The sequence below is a fragment of the Boleophthalmus pectinirostris genome, unplaced genomic scaffold, assembly GCF_026225935.1.
Source record: "Boleophthalmus pectinirostris isolate CB_2022bp ecotype Guang Dong unplaced genomic scaffold, ASM2622593v1 HiC_scaffold_10, whole genome shotgun sequence".
In the NCBI taxonomy this organism is placed as follows: domain Eukaryota; kingdom Metazoa; phylum Chordata; class Actinopteri; order Gobiiformes; family Gobiidae; genus Boleophthalmus; species Boleophthalmus pectinirostris.
In genome coordinates this window covers 26,884,741-26,898,377 of record NW_026570971.1, presented here as the reverse complement: position 1 = coordinate 26,898,377, position 13,637 = coordinate 26,884,741, and the positions used below count along the sequence as shown (strand labels likewise).

Below are 13,637 nucleotides of genomic sequence, written 5' to 3'. Positions count from 1 at the left end.
AATTCACTTACTCAAACCTTGGCCCTTCAAAACTGACACCTATCTGGAATAATCCTAAAATTCTTAGCAAAACCCGTCGTTTATACTGAGTCTGTCGCCTGTTAGGCCTATGCAATTTATGCTTTTCGTATTAGCGCCCTCTACTGTTAGTACGGCCGAACGCACAGATTGCCAATCCGCCCGTGTCGTTTACTACTTTCAGTTTTGTTTCCTGAAACAATAATGTGGAGAGGGCTGGACAAGACACTCCTTAATACTGAATACTGTACCATACCATACCGTATAGTTTGTCTGAGCTACTGCAGCACATAGAGACGAGGGATTATTTACAGGTAAATCTGTATTTTGTGAGGTGATTATGCTATTTTAAGATGAAATGTATGTTATTTTATAATGACCTGCTTGCTGTGGGTTATGATGGGGCAATTATCTTTTACCACCTTAAATATGATCTCTCTTCGTACAGCTTACTCCACCCTGTCCATCATGTCTGCCATCATCTCCAGTCTAACTAACGACCAGAGAAAGAAGCTCCTCTCTCTGTTCAACCATGCTCAGCTGCACTTGCTGTACAAGGCCTCTGTCCATGGTTTTGCTGCAAATCAGTTCCACTTTCGCTGTGACATACAGGGCCCCACCATCTGTGTGGCTTACAACAACTCTGGGTTTGTCTATGGAGCATACACCTCTAAGGACTATGCTCAAAGTAACCAAAATATCGTTGATGAGCGTGCATTTCTGTACAGCATCAGTCCAGACAGACCTCAGCCAATCCGGGTCGGCGTAAACGCTGGTCAGAATGCCTTTTTAGATGGAAACACTGGTCCATACTTTTATCCTTTACTGTTTTTATATAATAATTCAGCTGCAGTCACAAATTCAGGAGGGGCGGCATTTACCTTCAATCCAGCTGAGTTGCACGGGAACGACATGGCTTTGACTGAGTTTGAAGTGTATCGAGTTGAAGGTTTGTAATAATTTCCATTTTGTATTTTAACTTTAACTTTTCTTTAGAAAGACACATGCTTTCAAATTGTGGGTCTTGGTCTTAACATGGGTAGAAAAAACATAATTTTACTGCTAGAGGTTAAATCCTCAGAAGCAAATTGGGGGAGGCAGTGAAAGCAGGTCATAAAGTTGACCATGTTTATCAGTTTAAAACAGCATTCAAGGTCAGGTTTCACACAGAGATGATACAAACTCCTCCTTTATAAATATAGGAAGAAAAAAACACTGGGCCTCATTCATGAAACGTTCTTACGAACAAATTTGTACTTAAGGCCTTCTCATGAACATTTTTTGGCATTCACGAAACTTTTTTCTTAACTGAAAATCTGGAAGAACAAATTCTATGAACAGTGAGGAGCACTTGTAAGAACAAAAAAAATATTGTTTTATCACTCTGATAATCAACTAAAAAATCTAATTCCTCCATGATTGAAAGTTATATATTTTCTTAAATGAGTTCTTATAAATACATGACTCTGATCCATTAACATTTATGAGGAGTGTTATACAGCATGTGTCTATTGGGTCTAACAGACTTTCTCCAGGCTGCAGTGAGCCTCAGCCCCAGCCCCAGTGCTCTACATATGGGACACAGTTAGGCCACTCTTACAGCCCTGCGCCTGGTCACCGCGCTAGACTCAACACCCCCATCACCCCTATCACCTCTCGTGACCGGAGCGCACTCTACCCCGGCCCTCCTTCCTCGCTGTTTACCGCAGGTATACGCCCTCACGGAAAGCGCCATAAATACGACGAAAGCGGCCGCTTAGTTCAATAAGTTTATGAGTTAACTATTACCTCAGTGTGTGTTCTTGTGAGTTTGGACATTTGAAATCGCTGCTGAAGTTGTTAAACAGTCGTAATATGCAGACGCTCCACCTGACTTCCTCGTTCACTCTCTCCCTCGCGCTTTGACGTGTCACAATACCAAACCCATATTGGCCATATTTGGATGTTCAAAAAACGTTAGCATATTAATTTTCTTAGTAAATTAATTGTAAATGAATGTGGAGGTGTTTGTAGCTGGGTAGTAGTGGCAACTGCCACTTAAGAAGGAATTTGGATGCGTAACCCCAAATTCACACCAAAGCGTAACGGAGCGTAAAAAGCGCAGTAGCACAGCGCACGAGCAGCAGACACGTGTGGAAGTTACGATCTTTTGAAAGAAAAGATTCATGAATGAGGCCCACTCTTTTTTGTTCAGATTATCATACTTATTTTATCATACTCATCAAATTATAACTCCAAATTATAATATTACATCACAAATTGAAAAATCTCTATATTTTGTCATTTGCAGAATTGGAGGGAGCCCTGGACAAACCCTGGAGGAATGTTGAATGGAATGAAGAGTAGGTACTATACACGGAAACATTCTGCATTTGTTTTAGTTTTTTTCTCATTCTCAGAATGTGGGCAGGCCATACCTCATTTTAAAACTCAAAACCCCCAGAATTCACCCACTGAGGTACAAAGGCTGCAGTACCACTTATTCATGATTGGCTGCATGTGCTGCGTTTTAGGTTTGGACATTGACATTGGGAACATAAACAAATGACAACATCAACAATTTAGGTGTGTACTATAATGCTGGATTAGAGAGTTTGTGAGGTAACTTTAGGACAGTATGGTGATGTCGCATATGAGTCACCTCACTACTGCTCATACGTCAAGCACTGAAGATTTTTTTTCAAAATTGCACCCATAATTTGAGCTCCTTCTTACCCTTTGTTTAAAATTTGTCTTAGTATGTGTCCCCTAATTCCATTTTTTGTATGTGAAGTGAACACGAGGATTCGTATACATATTAAATAACAAAAGACAAGCATTGATCAGTGCTCTGAAGAGACAATACTCATGATAAAGTTTTCTCAGAATGAGAAATGAACAGAATTGGCACGTGCCCATTTGTCTTTTTAAGACAAACAGTCCATGATACTAACTACAACTTAAAGTTAGCTAACTAATTATATTGATCTTTGAATCCTAGTGTAACTTAAAAATAACACATACCGCTACTTGCTAATTATTGTGAAGTTTGTCGTCCCTTTGTCTGTGCGAGTCAGGATCCCAATCACCGTCTCCTGCACATTGTCATCTCCTCTTCTAGCAGGAAGCACTCTTCAGGGTTGCATTTGCTTTCTTTTCTTTCTTTTTTTTTTTTCAAAACATATGAAACTCTGGGTTTACTCATCTGTATTCTGGGTCAGCTTGGAGGATGGCGTTGACTGTGCCTTCCTTTGCAGGGTTGTCATCTTTTTTCCTTTTTGGTCTTGATTCTTGATCGGTGTATGGTTCAAGTTCACTTCATCCTTCTTCAGTGTCTTGAGCCGTCAAGTCATAATTGTGGTCCATGCTAAGCTTGAGTAATTTAATAGTAATTTAAAGACTCACCTATAGACTTGAATTTACTGATATGTTTTAATTGCCCTTTGGGGTTTTATTTGATTTTTGTAAATGTTTTTCTCACTGCACTGCATCTTATGTTTCTGCATTTTATCAATTTTTATTAATATGAATATTAATATTTGTATCTATTAAACACCTTGTGAGGTGATCTTTGTAAGTAAATGTAACTTACTTATGTTTCTCACAGTAAAAGGGAGTTGCTGAAGAAGCAGATCCTGTCATATTGTCCAGATGTGGGGGGTTTAAAGGAGGCACGGGTGCTAATGGTGGGACCAGTCGGAGCAGGAAAATCCAGCTTCTTCAACTCTATCAACTCAGTGTTCAGAGGCAACATAACGTCCCAGGCCATCGCAGGGACGGCAGGGAAGAGCGTGACTGTTCAGGTAACTACAAAGTCTGTGAGAGAGCAACAAGAGCTAGGAGTTGTGCTTGACCCCAACTGTAAAGATCAGGGTCTTTGACTGAAAAAAAAAATTTGTGTGTGTGTGTGTATACCCTACAGGTTTGAATAATGCTACAATTGTAAGTCTATTTGATGGTATTTACATTTTTTTTTTTTTTTTACTTTTTTTGGCAGTTTCGCACCTACACCATAAAGGTGGGTAAAAGAGGGTCCCTTGTTCCCCTGATTCTGTGTGACACGATGGGGCTGGAGCATGGCGATGATTCAGGTTTAGATCCAGGTGACATTATCAACATCTGCAAAGGACATGTTCAGGATCGCTATCAGGTACTAACATGACATTGCGGTTTATTTGCTACATGTACACATCTGACCTTGATGTTGCCCTCTCTGAGGCCACACAAGCATTAAAATTACCACAAAATACACACCAAATATGAATGAGTTGTATATGAGAATGAGAGAGAGATACTTTATTGATCATGAGGGAAATTCAAATTTTGCTGCACTTCTCCATAGCCTTTGTGTCTGAGTCAAAGGTTTCAGTGTAGTTTAACAGGAGGACTGGCCAGGGAGGGTCAGTAGATCTGTGCTGACAGGAAGAGCCAACAGCACAGCAGTGTCCAGGGTGGAAGTAGGTGTACACAACAGGAAAGGCCTCACTCTCACTTCACTCTGTTGTTTCAATTGGTGATGTCATGGTTCATTCCCTCAAAATATTTCCTCTGGAAGATCTTGGAGTCTTTCCCCTGGAAGGTCTTCTGCCACATTTACTGTTATATATTGTGTAAAAACCCGAATCTCAAATGTTCATTCCTAGCCCCTTGCATTGTCTCGATGGATATGAGAAAAACAGACAGTTCATTTCACACAATCAAATAATCCTTTGTGTAGTTCATCTGGAAGGTCTTCTAACACATTTACTGCCACATATATTGTGAAAAGCCTTTAGTTTATCTTACTGCAAAAATGTAATATCTAAATATCTGCCAGGATTTGACAAGTCAACTCAAGTTCTTATCATAACATGCTTTTTGTGACTAGCTCAGTGGTAGTAGCTGAGCTTCAATCAGCCTACTTTCTTCCTCTGTAGTTCAATCCTTCCGCATCGCTCCAGGAGGGGACTCCTGGCTACAGAAAACATGTGACTCTCAAAGACAAGATTCACTGTATGGTTTATGTGGTCGACGTGAGCAGAGTGTCCCTGATGGATCAGAAGATGCTGGACAAGTTCCGCACCATCCGAAAGAAAGCCAATCAACTGGGTAAGCTGCTCTCATAAAGCTGTGAGTAGTTTCAATATTATGGTGATCATACCTTAATAACAGTTTGCACTGTTATAGGTGTTCCCCAGATTCTGCTAATGACCAAAATAGATGAAGCTTGCCCTCTAGTGGAGAGAGACTTAAAGAACGTCTACCACAGCGTTTACATCCAAAAGAAAGTAAGTTGTGCTACAGACAGTTCTGTGGTTTGTAATTTGGTGAATTATTTAAATTTTTTATTTGTGGACTTGGAGTATAAACTGGACCAGCTTCTTCTTGGAATGGTTGATTTGACTGAAAATAAGTGGGTTATAGCTTTCTATTGATACTTTTGTGCATGTTCATGAGCCTGATATTTCCTTTTATCAGATGGTGGATAAAAAGAGATTAATTAAGTACACTCACTCATTTATGGTCCTCCTGAGTCTTTTACCAGATTTTGAGTCTAACTGCAGCTGCTGTTGGAATACGTTTTATATAAAATGGGACCTAATAGTCAAATTCTTTGTTCCTAAAGGCTCGAGAAGTGAGTGAGTCTTTTGGCATCCCTCTGTCTTGCATTGTGCCAGTGAAAAACTACTGCACAGAGATGGAGCTGAACCTGGAGGTGGACATCCTGCTGCTGTCTGCGGTGAAGCTCATGTTAGACTATGCAGATGGTTTCTTTGAAAACCTGCTGCCTGACGACCAGGAAGAAACCGACGTATCAGAGCTCTATGTTGAATAAACAGATTATTAAAATGGGTTTACGTTTTTTCAAGTTTATCTAGCACAGAGCAGTCCCTAAGTCTGAGCTGTTAAGTATCAACTGAGTGCTGTAAAGTTGGCTGAAAGGTGAAGCAATGGTTCGTTCATTTAAATTTTGCATGGTGAATAACATAAAAAACTTGTAGCTTGTCCCTGCTCTGCCTTAATAGCATTTTAAACACTTTGTTTGTTAGGTTTTTTGATAATCACAGCAGAATTGGTGTATTACTATTTGATTTATGTGTTTTTGTCTTCATTTATTCTCTTTTACCAATCATCTGATAAATTGGAACTATCAGGATCCTTCCTTGATGTAAAATGTTAGGGGAAATCTATGACGTTAATATCTCCAGTAAAATCAATCTTTCCCAGGGATAATCTAATGTGTATATCAACTGCACAAACAAGTAAGACTAAATGTGGCAAGAAATCTAAATTAAATCCAAATTTATTCATATTCTTGCATACCTTTGTAATAATGGCCATAACTTTCTAACAATCCAGAAATGTATATTTTAGTGATACCGTCTTAAGCTTAAGATGGTAATTGTATAGACACAACAGATGTTCATCTACTGTAGTTTGCACCTCCCAGCATCGCTTTCTTCTATATATTTACCCTCCAAAAAGTGTAGGCAAGATCAAAAATTCGATTTTCATCTGTCCATAATACCACCTATAATTAGAGTAGTCCAGGCAGCAGAGGCTCAACTTCACAAGGAGCACAATTTTTTTACACTCCAAGGGTTAATAAATGAATACTTAAAGTACATTTAAATTGGTGGTCATTTTAATCAGGCTTTTTAGGTAAAACCATCTTAAATAATTAAGGATTTTCACACATTTCACAAGTTTTATTTTAGTTTTGGCTTATTGTTAGAAATAACCACTAGAGGGCAGTCATAACCTTTTCTCATTGAACTTGACTTGGTTGCACAACTGTGTAAATGTCGAGAATATTCTTTACATTGTATAATTAGGTTTTAATAAATGTATCCGTTATTGTCATGGCATTAGGTCAATAGAAAAATGAAGAAACGAACAGTTAGTAAGATATTAATTTGCTGCTCCTATAGGCTGCTTTACAAATAGACTTTCTTTGTCATTACAATATTGCATTTTTTGTCACATAAACTAGTTCTTCCAATTGCCAAATGTCATGCCTGATATTTGCTTTTTATTATATTGCATTATTATATTTTTTGCCAATTATCCTCTTTTTTTGTTTGTTTTTATTTCCATTTAGTATCAGTATGTGGTCAGTACGCGGGCATGTCAAATGTAACAAAAGCTATAAGAAAAACTACAGCAGATAATAGGAGAGTGAAAGTATATAGACATGTTAGGGCATGTGCAAGGGTTACTACAGGAAGCGACAGACAATGCAATCTCATAGATAAAATTACTGTGCTATAGTTCACGTGCATCATTTATTTTGATTACTTTATCTTTTAATTAATTAATTAATTAATACATTTTATTATTTTTCTTTATTTGTGTATTTATTTTTTTCATTTCGGGGCATGTGATTCATTTATTTACTCTTTGTTCTGACTTATAGTACCTGATGCTTGATCTAACATGAGTTGCATATCCTTTGATTCCCAGCAGATGTCAGTCTTCAAGTCTTTTGCACAACATTGACAAAATATTACTTTACAGCGAAGAACACTACACAATTTTACACTAACTATCCTCTTCTTTATGTCCTCCTTCTTTATATGTTTTATCGTGGGAATTGAGCACGTGGTTGCTTTGTAAGGTGACATAAATGCCATAACGCCACGCTGGCTGCGATGACAAGCCTAATGCCAGCGCTTTGTTGTGTAAAGTAAGTTCACTCAGTTGCAGCACATGACAGAAAGAAAGAGAGAGGGCCAATCGAAACGCGGCGCTGGTTTCGGTGCCGCCCTTTCGGTCTCTCTGGGTATAAAAGCTTCTCTTGCAACTCACAGGCAGAAACACATGCTGTCTAGTCTTCACTGCTCCACCGGGAATATAACTTTTCTCATTTTATCGAACATTTCTTGGATTGTTTACATTTTGCAAACATGATTCCCGAGGATAACTTTGGATCCGACGTGGTAGCGAACAGGTAAGATTACGCACGACTTCATAGCATGTGGGTGCACAGCTAGAAATGCCCTTTGACCTCTGCATACACTGTGCATAGAGTGGAATGCTGATTTGCAAAGTATGCATGGATAGTCTTTGGACATTAGGAATCCACACTAAATGAGCTCCAAATAGTAATGCAATAGGCTACTACAGAATTGTTTCTTGCACAACACAAGCTGGTTTACATCACAACTCACTATACTGTAAATGTCAGTGAATGCTAAGACACTTTTTATGTGGAAAACTGCATGCATTAGAAGTAAGATTGCAGATTGTAAGATGCAGTAAAATTCAAATCCCAGTTTCCTTTTTAGTGTCAATAGCCACTTACTTTCTTTGCAATGATGTAGAATATTAATAATGCATTTTAAAACTGCCTACCTTTTTTTTTTTTACTTTTCTGTTCATGTATTACTGTGGTCCTGAATTTCCCATTGCATGTTGTGTAACTGCTATAAACAGTTTCTTTCTCTTTTTTCAGAATGCTCTCAGCAGGTCTCGCCTTGGAGGAGCTCCTGGTCACAGCTCAAAAGCAGGATTGCCTCACAGTTGGCATCTACGAATCGGCTAAACTCCTTATTGCGTAAGTAATGGGCCTCCTCCTCTAACATGTGCTTCTCCTAAGACTTTACAACATCCCTGTGATAATGTGACCTAACCCAATTTGCCTTTTCTTTGCAGTGACCCTGACAGTGTGGTCCTGTGTGTCCTGGCGGTGGATAATGAGGAAGATGTTGCGTTACAAATTCACTTCACACTGCTCCAGGCCTTCTGCTGTGACAATGGCATCACCATCCTCCGAGTTTCCGGGGTTCGGCGGTTACAACAGCTGCTGCGGGGCGAGGAGACCAACAAGAACCTGGAAGAGCATGGAGATTTTCACTGCATGCTGGTCACTGTAAGTCCTTTTACTCTACTGCTAATTAGACCTATTATTCCACAATATATAGTACAAATCACTGCAATATCTGAATGCATATGACCTATAGTGCACACAATGGATAGTACTGCTGTTATTATTATTACTACAACTACTACTTACATTAATAATTGTCCTACTTTGCAAGGTTAACATGCCACAACTACTAAAACAACAATTATAATTACTATCACTACTACTTCTACTACTATTCTACATTCTATATATTGTACAAGACTGTTACTACTACATTTTGACTACTACAACTACTGCTACTACTGCTGCTATTATTAGACAATAATTTTATGGTTAACATGTTACCAATACTATGACTACTTTTCCACTACTGCTTCTAATGCACTACTACTAAAACCACTAGTTCTACTACTATTTACCTACTGCTATTGTTACTAATAGACAATACTTTTTATATGGTTGACATGTTACCAGTACTATGACTACTACTTTTCCACTAAAATGGCTATTTCGTCTACCATCTGCTATAATCCTCTCACTATACTGCAGAAACTACTACTACCATAACTAAAACTGCTACTACTACTGCTAGAACTACTTTTACATGTATTGCTGTCCAAAAAGCTAAATATTAATTCTTGCAATGTATTTTTCCATTTCAGAATCCCCAAGCTGACCACTGCAGACTACAGGAGGTGGGAACGTACTGCCAAGAAAGCCGAAAAATGAACCAGTGGATTCCCGAATTGGCCCTGCAAGAACGCTGACAACTTCAGTTCACAAAACCAGAGAAACCCCACAAATCTGCATCTAATACAGATAGATGATTAACTCAAGTCTTCAAAGAAAGCTGCAGTGATGGCCTTAGGTGGCACTGACTGTGATAAGGGCAAGCAAACGGGAAACAAGACTTACAGGAAATGTAAGTTGGAGATTCTCGTTCTGCAGAAATCGTTGGTGTTTTTGGGTGTGTGGCATTATTCAAAACATTGGAGTAATGCTGCAGGATTGGAGTCACACCCCGGACCAGGCCAGACTAGTGCAGCCAGCCAGCGGAGCACCCAGGAATGTCGGACATAGTTTCGCCATTGTAGAATTCCTTTGGGTTGAGTCGGGAAAGCTGTTTGGAAAGACGAGAAGAAAAAGAAGGTGTGTGTGTGTGAGTGTTAGTTAGTGAATGCGTGGTATGCATGTACAATTGTGTCTTTATTTAGCAAAGACTGGGCGTGCAGAGTGGACCTGTGCAAGGCTGCAAACTGAAATATAATGTTGAACAATGAGCATGAGACTGCAAGAATGACATGCAAAAAAGGACTTTTATTTAATAATGTTATTATAATGTGCCTCATTTGGAGAAGACTACCTACTGTAAAACACAACTTGAACTTAATTTATTGATTATTTGTAAAACATTTTCATAGTTATTTATTCTGTGCTTAAAAGTCAATAAATTATTCTTTTCTTAAATATCTAGTCTCAGTGTAGTCCATCTCTATTCTAAAACTAGAAAAGCACTCAGAGAGCGCAGACCTCCGCCAAGGACTACCCCCATTTTTTATATAAATTGCGATAAAATCAGTCTTCTGGATCAGATCCGGATCAGCCTTTGGAATATGAAAGAGGATCCCATTGTCCATCCCTGAGTCAAATTTCATGGGGTTTGGTCAATAATTAACCGAGATATTGAGAAACAAAATTTTTGGCCCCATTTACCACAATGTTAACTAAAATTTCAAAGTGATCCAGAATCCAGGATTTCTTCCGGATCACCCCCAAAATGAAATCAGAATCCTTTTCACATTTCCAACAAATTCTGAAAATTTCATCAAAATCGGTCCATAACTTTTTGAGTTATGTTGCTAACAGACAAACAAACAAACAAACAGACAAACGCCGGCAAAAACATAACCTCCTTGGCGGAGGTAAAAATACTGTTATGATAAAATGCTAGATATCTCAGTATATTTCAACTTGCAAATATGTATTCCCTGCTGCTAACTACTACTTTTACTACTACTACTACTGCTATTGTTTTTATATTCTGTGTCACTCTAAAAAAACAAACAAAAAAAACTTCTAAATGCTAAATATCTCAATATATTTCTGTTTGCAAATACTACTACTGCTGCTGCTACTACTACTACTACTACTACTGCTGCTGCTACTACTACTACTACTACTACTACTACTACTGCTATTATTGGTATTCCATGCCACATTAAAAAAAAAAAATACTGTTCTAATCTTGATGCTAAATATCTCAATATATTTCCGTTCACAAATACTACCCTACTACTACTACTACTACTACTACTACTACTACTACTACTACTACTACTACTACTACTGTTACTACTGCTACTACTGTTACTATTGTTGTTACTAGTAATACTACATACCCATACCTGGCTTAAGTCCTGGCTTACAATAATTGAATGCATTCTGTTCCCTCCCTTAGTTATTTTGCACTTAAAAATCAATAAATCATTTCTATTCATAAGTACTGTTCTCCTATTTCAAAACAAACGTAGGTGTATGCGTCATGGAGGGCCGATCTCAGCTGTGTCACGCCATAGCCGTTTACATTGTGGTCGGAAAGACACGTCCATGCCCTGTTATTGTAAATAGAGAGATAGATAGAGAGAGACAGACACAGACAGAGAGAGAGAGAGGATAGGGGTGGAGATAGTAACATATTTTGCTGGTACAACCAAACTGGCAGAACAAACTGAAATAGACATACTGTCCTTATCAATCATATGCAAGTACAATATGATTTTAATATCTTTTAATTGAGATATTTTTAACAAGGCATCATTATCCAGACCAGTGTTTCTCAAACTCTGGATTAATGATTTACATTTACAGCTTATCTGTAGTTTAGTCTCATTTTAGACCTGGTTTACTCTCTGTTTAGACCCTTACAAAGCCCTGATTTAAAGGTGCATTGTATAACTTTTTGGATAGGGGTCTGTCATGTTAATTCTGTGGAAATGTCATTGCTCTGCCTGGAATGTTCAACAGTGTGACATTAAACAGCAAAAAATATCTAGAAAAATGTGTATTCTGACAGTGGGTGGGATTGCTGGTTTGGCCTCCATGAAGATAGAAAGGTTTAATTAATACCATACTGTGAAACATTCCATCTCACTAGAACAAAGCATTTGACAGGCTCTCCACCAGAAAAGGTACACAATGCACCTTTAAATCTGGTGGTACCAAATGTTATCTTATGTGGTACTTGAGGCAAAAGGTCCGACCACTGATCTGGACAACATCTTTACTTTAGTTGTTAGCAGCTTGTTCCTAAACCAAAGAGCACAAGTGGTTCATTCTACCCCCAAGGCCTCCACCCTGCGTCTCACATGTCTAGTCATGGTTACAAGAAAGATAGGGAACATTCAAGCACATGGGTCCCCTGTTTGTTTATCATTAGTTGAAAAGGGGCGGGGTTTGGGAGGGGGTTTGGGTCGTGATTGGCTGTCACGCACCCGCCTTCATTTTCATTGGCTTGGACTTGCCTGAGGGTAGGAGGAGGTTTGAGTACCGAGAAGAGACTCGTGACCGCTAAGGTAGGGCAATACAATAGTCCCAAGACATGCAGTTTTTTTTTTGACAATGGCATTCTTAGGAAATGATAGTGAAGTGGGAGCATTACCTTGTCTCTTTGTATCAGAGAGTTGCATGTTTTCTTTCCCCTGCACATGCTGTACTTTATGGACAGAGTGTATGAGTCCGACTGTGCAGGAAAACAACATGTCCTTCTGCAAAGAGGGAACAAGTACGCAAAGTCTGTAGGGCAAAATAACATTATAGTGAACTGAAAACATGAGAAAAATGCTTTCTACTGCTGCACTGTAATCAGTTACTACTACTGTGTCTGCTACTACAACCATTGCTACTACTACTACTGCTACTACAACTACTAGTACTATTACTGCTGCTACTACCACAACTGCATACACTGTTCTTTTTGCAACCACTGGTAGTGGCTCTTGAACCTTGAACTTAACTGCTACTGCTACTACAAATACTACTACTACTACTACTACTACTATGGTTGCTCCTACCACAATTACTGCGAATATTACTTATTACGAGGACTGCTACTACTGTTCCTTCTGCAGCCACTGGTATTAGCACTGGAACCTTGAACAAGAGCAGTTACTGCTACTACTACTACTATTACTACTACTACTACTACTACTACTACTACTATTGCTGCTTCTGCTACTACTACTGGTGTTATGACGACAACTATAATGCATACACTGCTCCTTTTTCAACCACTAGTACTGGCTCTTCAACCTAAAACTACTACTACTAGTACTATTACTACTGCTACATCTACCACTGTTGCTACTGCTACTACTACTACTACTACTACTACTACTACTGTCAGTAGAAACCTACTGTATCTTCTGCAACCACTGGTACTGACCCTCGAACTATTACTACTACTATTACCGACGCTGCTATTACTACTACCACAGTTATCTTTGCAAGTACTGAATGTAATATTTGAACTGTATTACTAGTATTCAAATGTAAATTAATGTCTGTATATTTCTATATTCACCTTTTATTACTGCAGTTTCATGTGTTTTTAAAATATTTTTAGAGTAATATTAATTGTCAAAAGTCTTTTCTAGGGACAGATGTGTGAATTAACTATTAACTATTATCCAGTGTAATACATATGACTGGTTTCTTATAAATGCACAGATTAATAAACAAATATAAATAGATAAATAAATACAAATGACCACAATATATGTCATTATATCATCTT

General features: G+C 38.4%; 2 protein-coding genes across 3 annotated transcripts; both read left to right on the top strand.

Moving 5' to 3' along the window:
* The first annotated feature begins 199 nt into the window (after positions 1-199).
* On the top strand, positions 200-5,830 carry LOC110154996 (interferon-induced protein 44-like). The gene is made up of 8 exons (XM_055161952.1): positions 200-332; positions 467-967; positions 2,309-2,360; positions 3,605-3,800; positions 3,995-4,147; positions 4,914-5,085; positions 5,164-5,264; positions 5,603-5,830. Exons 2-8 carry the CDS (start codon positions 487-489, stop codon positions 5,810-5,812), a joined length of 1,365 nt encoding a protein of 454 aa, XP_055017927.1. The 5' UTR covers positions 200-332; positions 467-486; the 3' UTR covers positions 5,813-5,830.
* A 150-nt stretch (positions 5,831-5,980) lies between these two features.
* LOC110154975 (growth arrest and DNA damage-inducible protein GADD45 beta-like) lies at positions 5,981-10,306 on the top strand. 2 transcript variants are annotated; one of them, XM_055161720.1, is made up of 4 exons: positions 5,981-7,663; positions 8,432-8,533; positions 8,632-8,848; positions 9,508-10,306. In XM_055161720.1, exons 1-4 carry the CDS (start codon positions 7,629-7,631, stop codon positions 9,610-9,612), a joined length of 459 nt encoding a protein of 152 aa, XP_055017695.1. In that variant the 5' UTR covers positions 5,981-7,628; the 3' UTR covers positions 9,613-10,306. The 2 variants fall into 2 exon arrangements, with proteins under 2 accessions (XP_055017695.1, XP_020774685.1); XM_020919026.2 differs by lacking the exon at positions 5,981-7,663 and adding an exon at positions 7,676-7,927.
* Positions 10,307-13,637: the final 3,331 nt, after the last annotated feature.

What these genes read in the sequence shown, in the direction of transcription:
- LOC110154975 (XM_020919026.2), top strand. Translation starts at nt 7,884, where the DNA reads ATGATTCCCGAGGATAACTTTGGATCCGACGTGGTAGCGAACAG. An exon ending in TCCGACGTGGTAGCGAACAG is followed by an intron (nt 7,928 to 8,431) that starts GTAAGATTACGC and finishes CTCTTTTTTCAG; the next exon opens with AATGCTCTCAGCAGGTCTCG. An exon ending in TTCACTGCATGCTGGTCACT is followed by an intron (nt 8,849 to 9,507) that starts GTAAGTCCTTTT and finishes TTTCCATTTCAG; the next exon opens with AATCCCCAAGCTGACCACTG.
- LOC110154996 (XM_055161952.1), top strand. Translation starts at nt 487, where the DNA reads ATGTCTGCCATCATCTCCAGTCTAACTAACGACCAGAGAAAGAAGCTC. An exon ending in ATGTTCAGGATCGCTATCAG is followed by an intron (nt 4,148 to 4,913) that starts GTACTAACATGA and finishes CTTCCTCTGTAG; the next exon opens with TTCAATCCTTCCGCATCGCT. An exon ending in GCGTTTACATCCAAAAGAAA is followed by an intron (nt 5,265 to 5,602) that starts GTAAGTTGTGCT and finishes TTGTTCCTAAAG; the next exon opens with GCTCGAGAAGTGAGTGAGTC.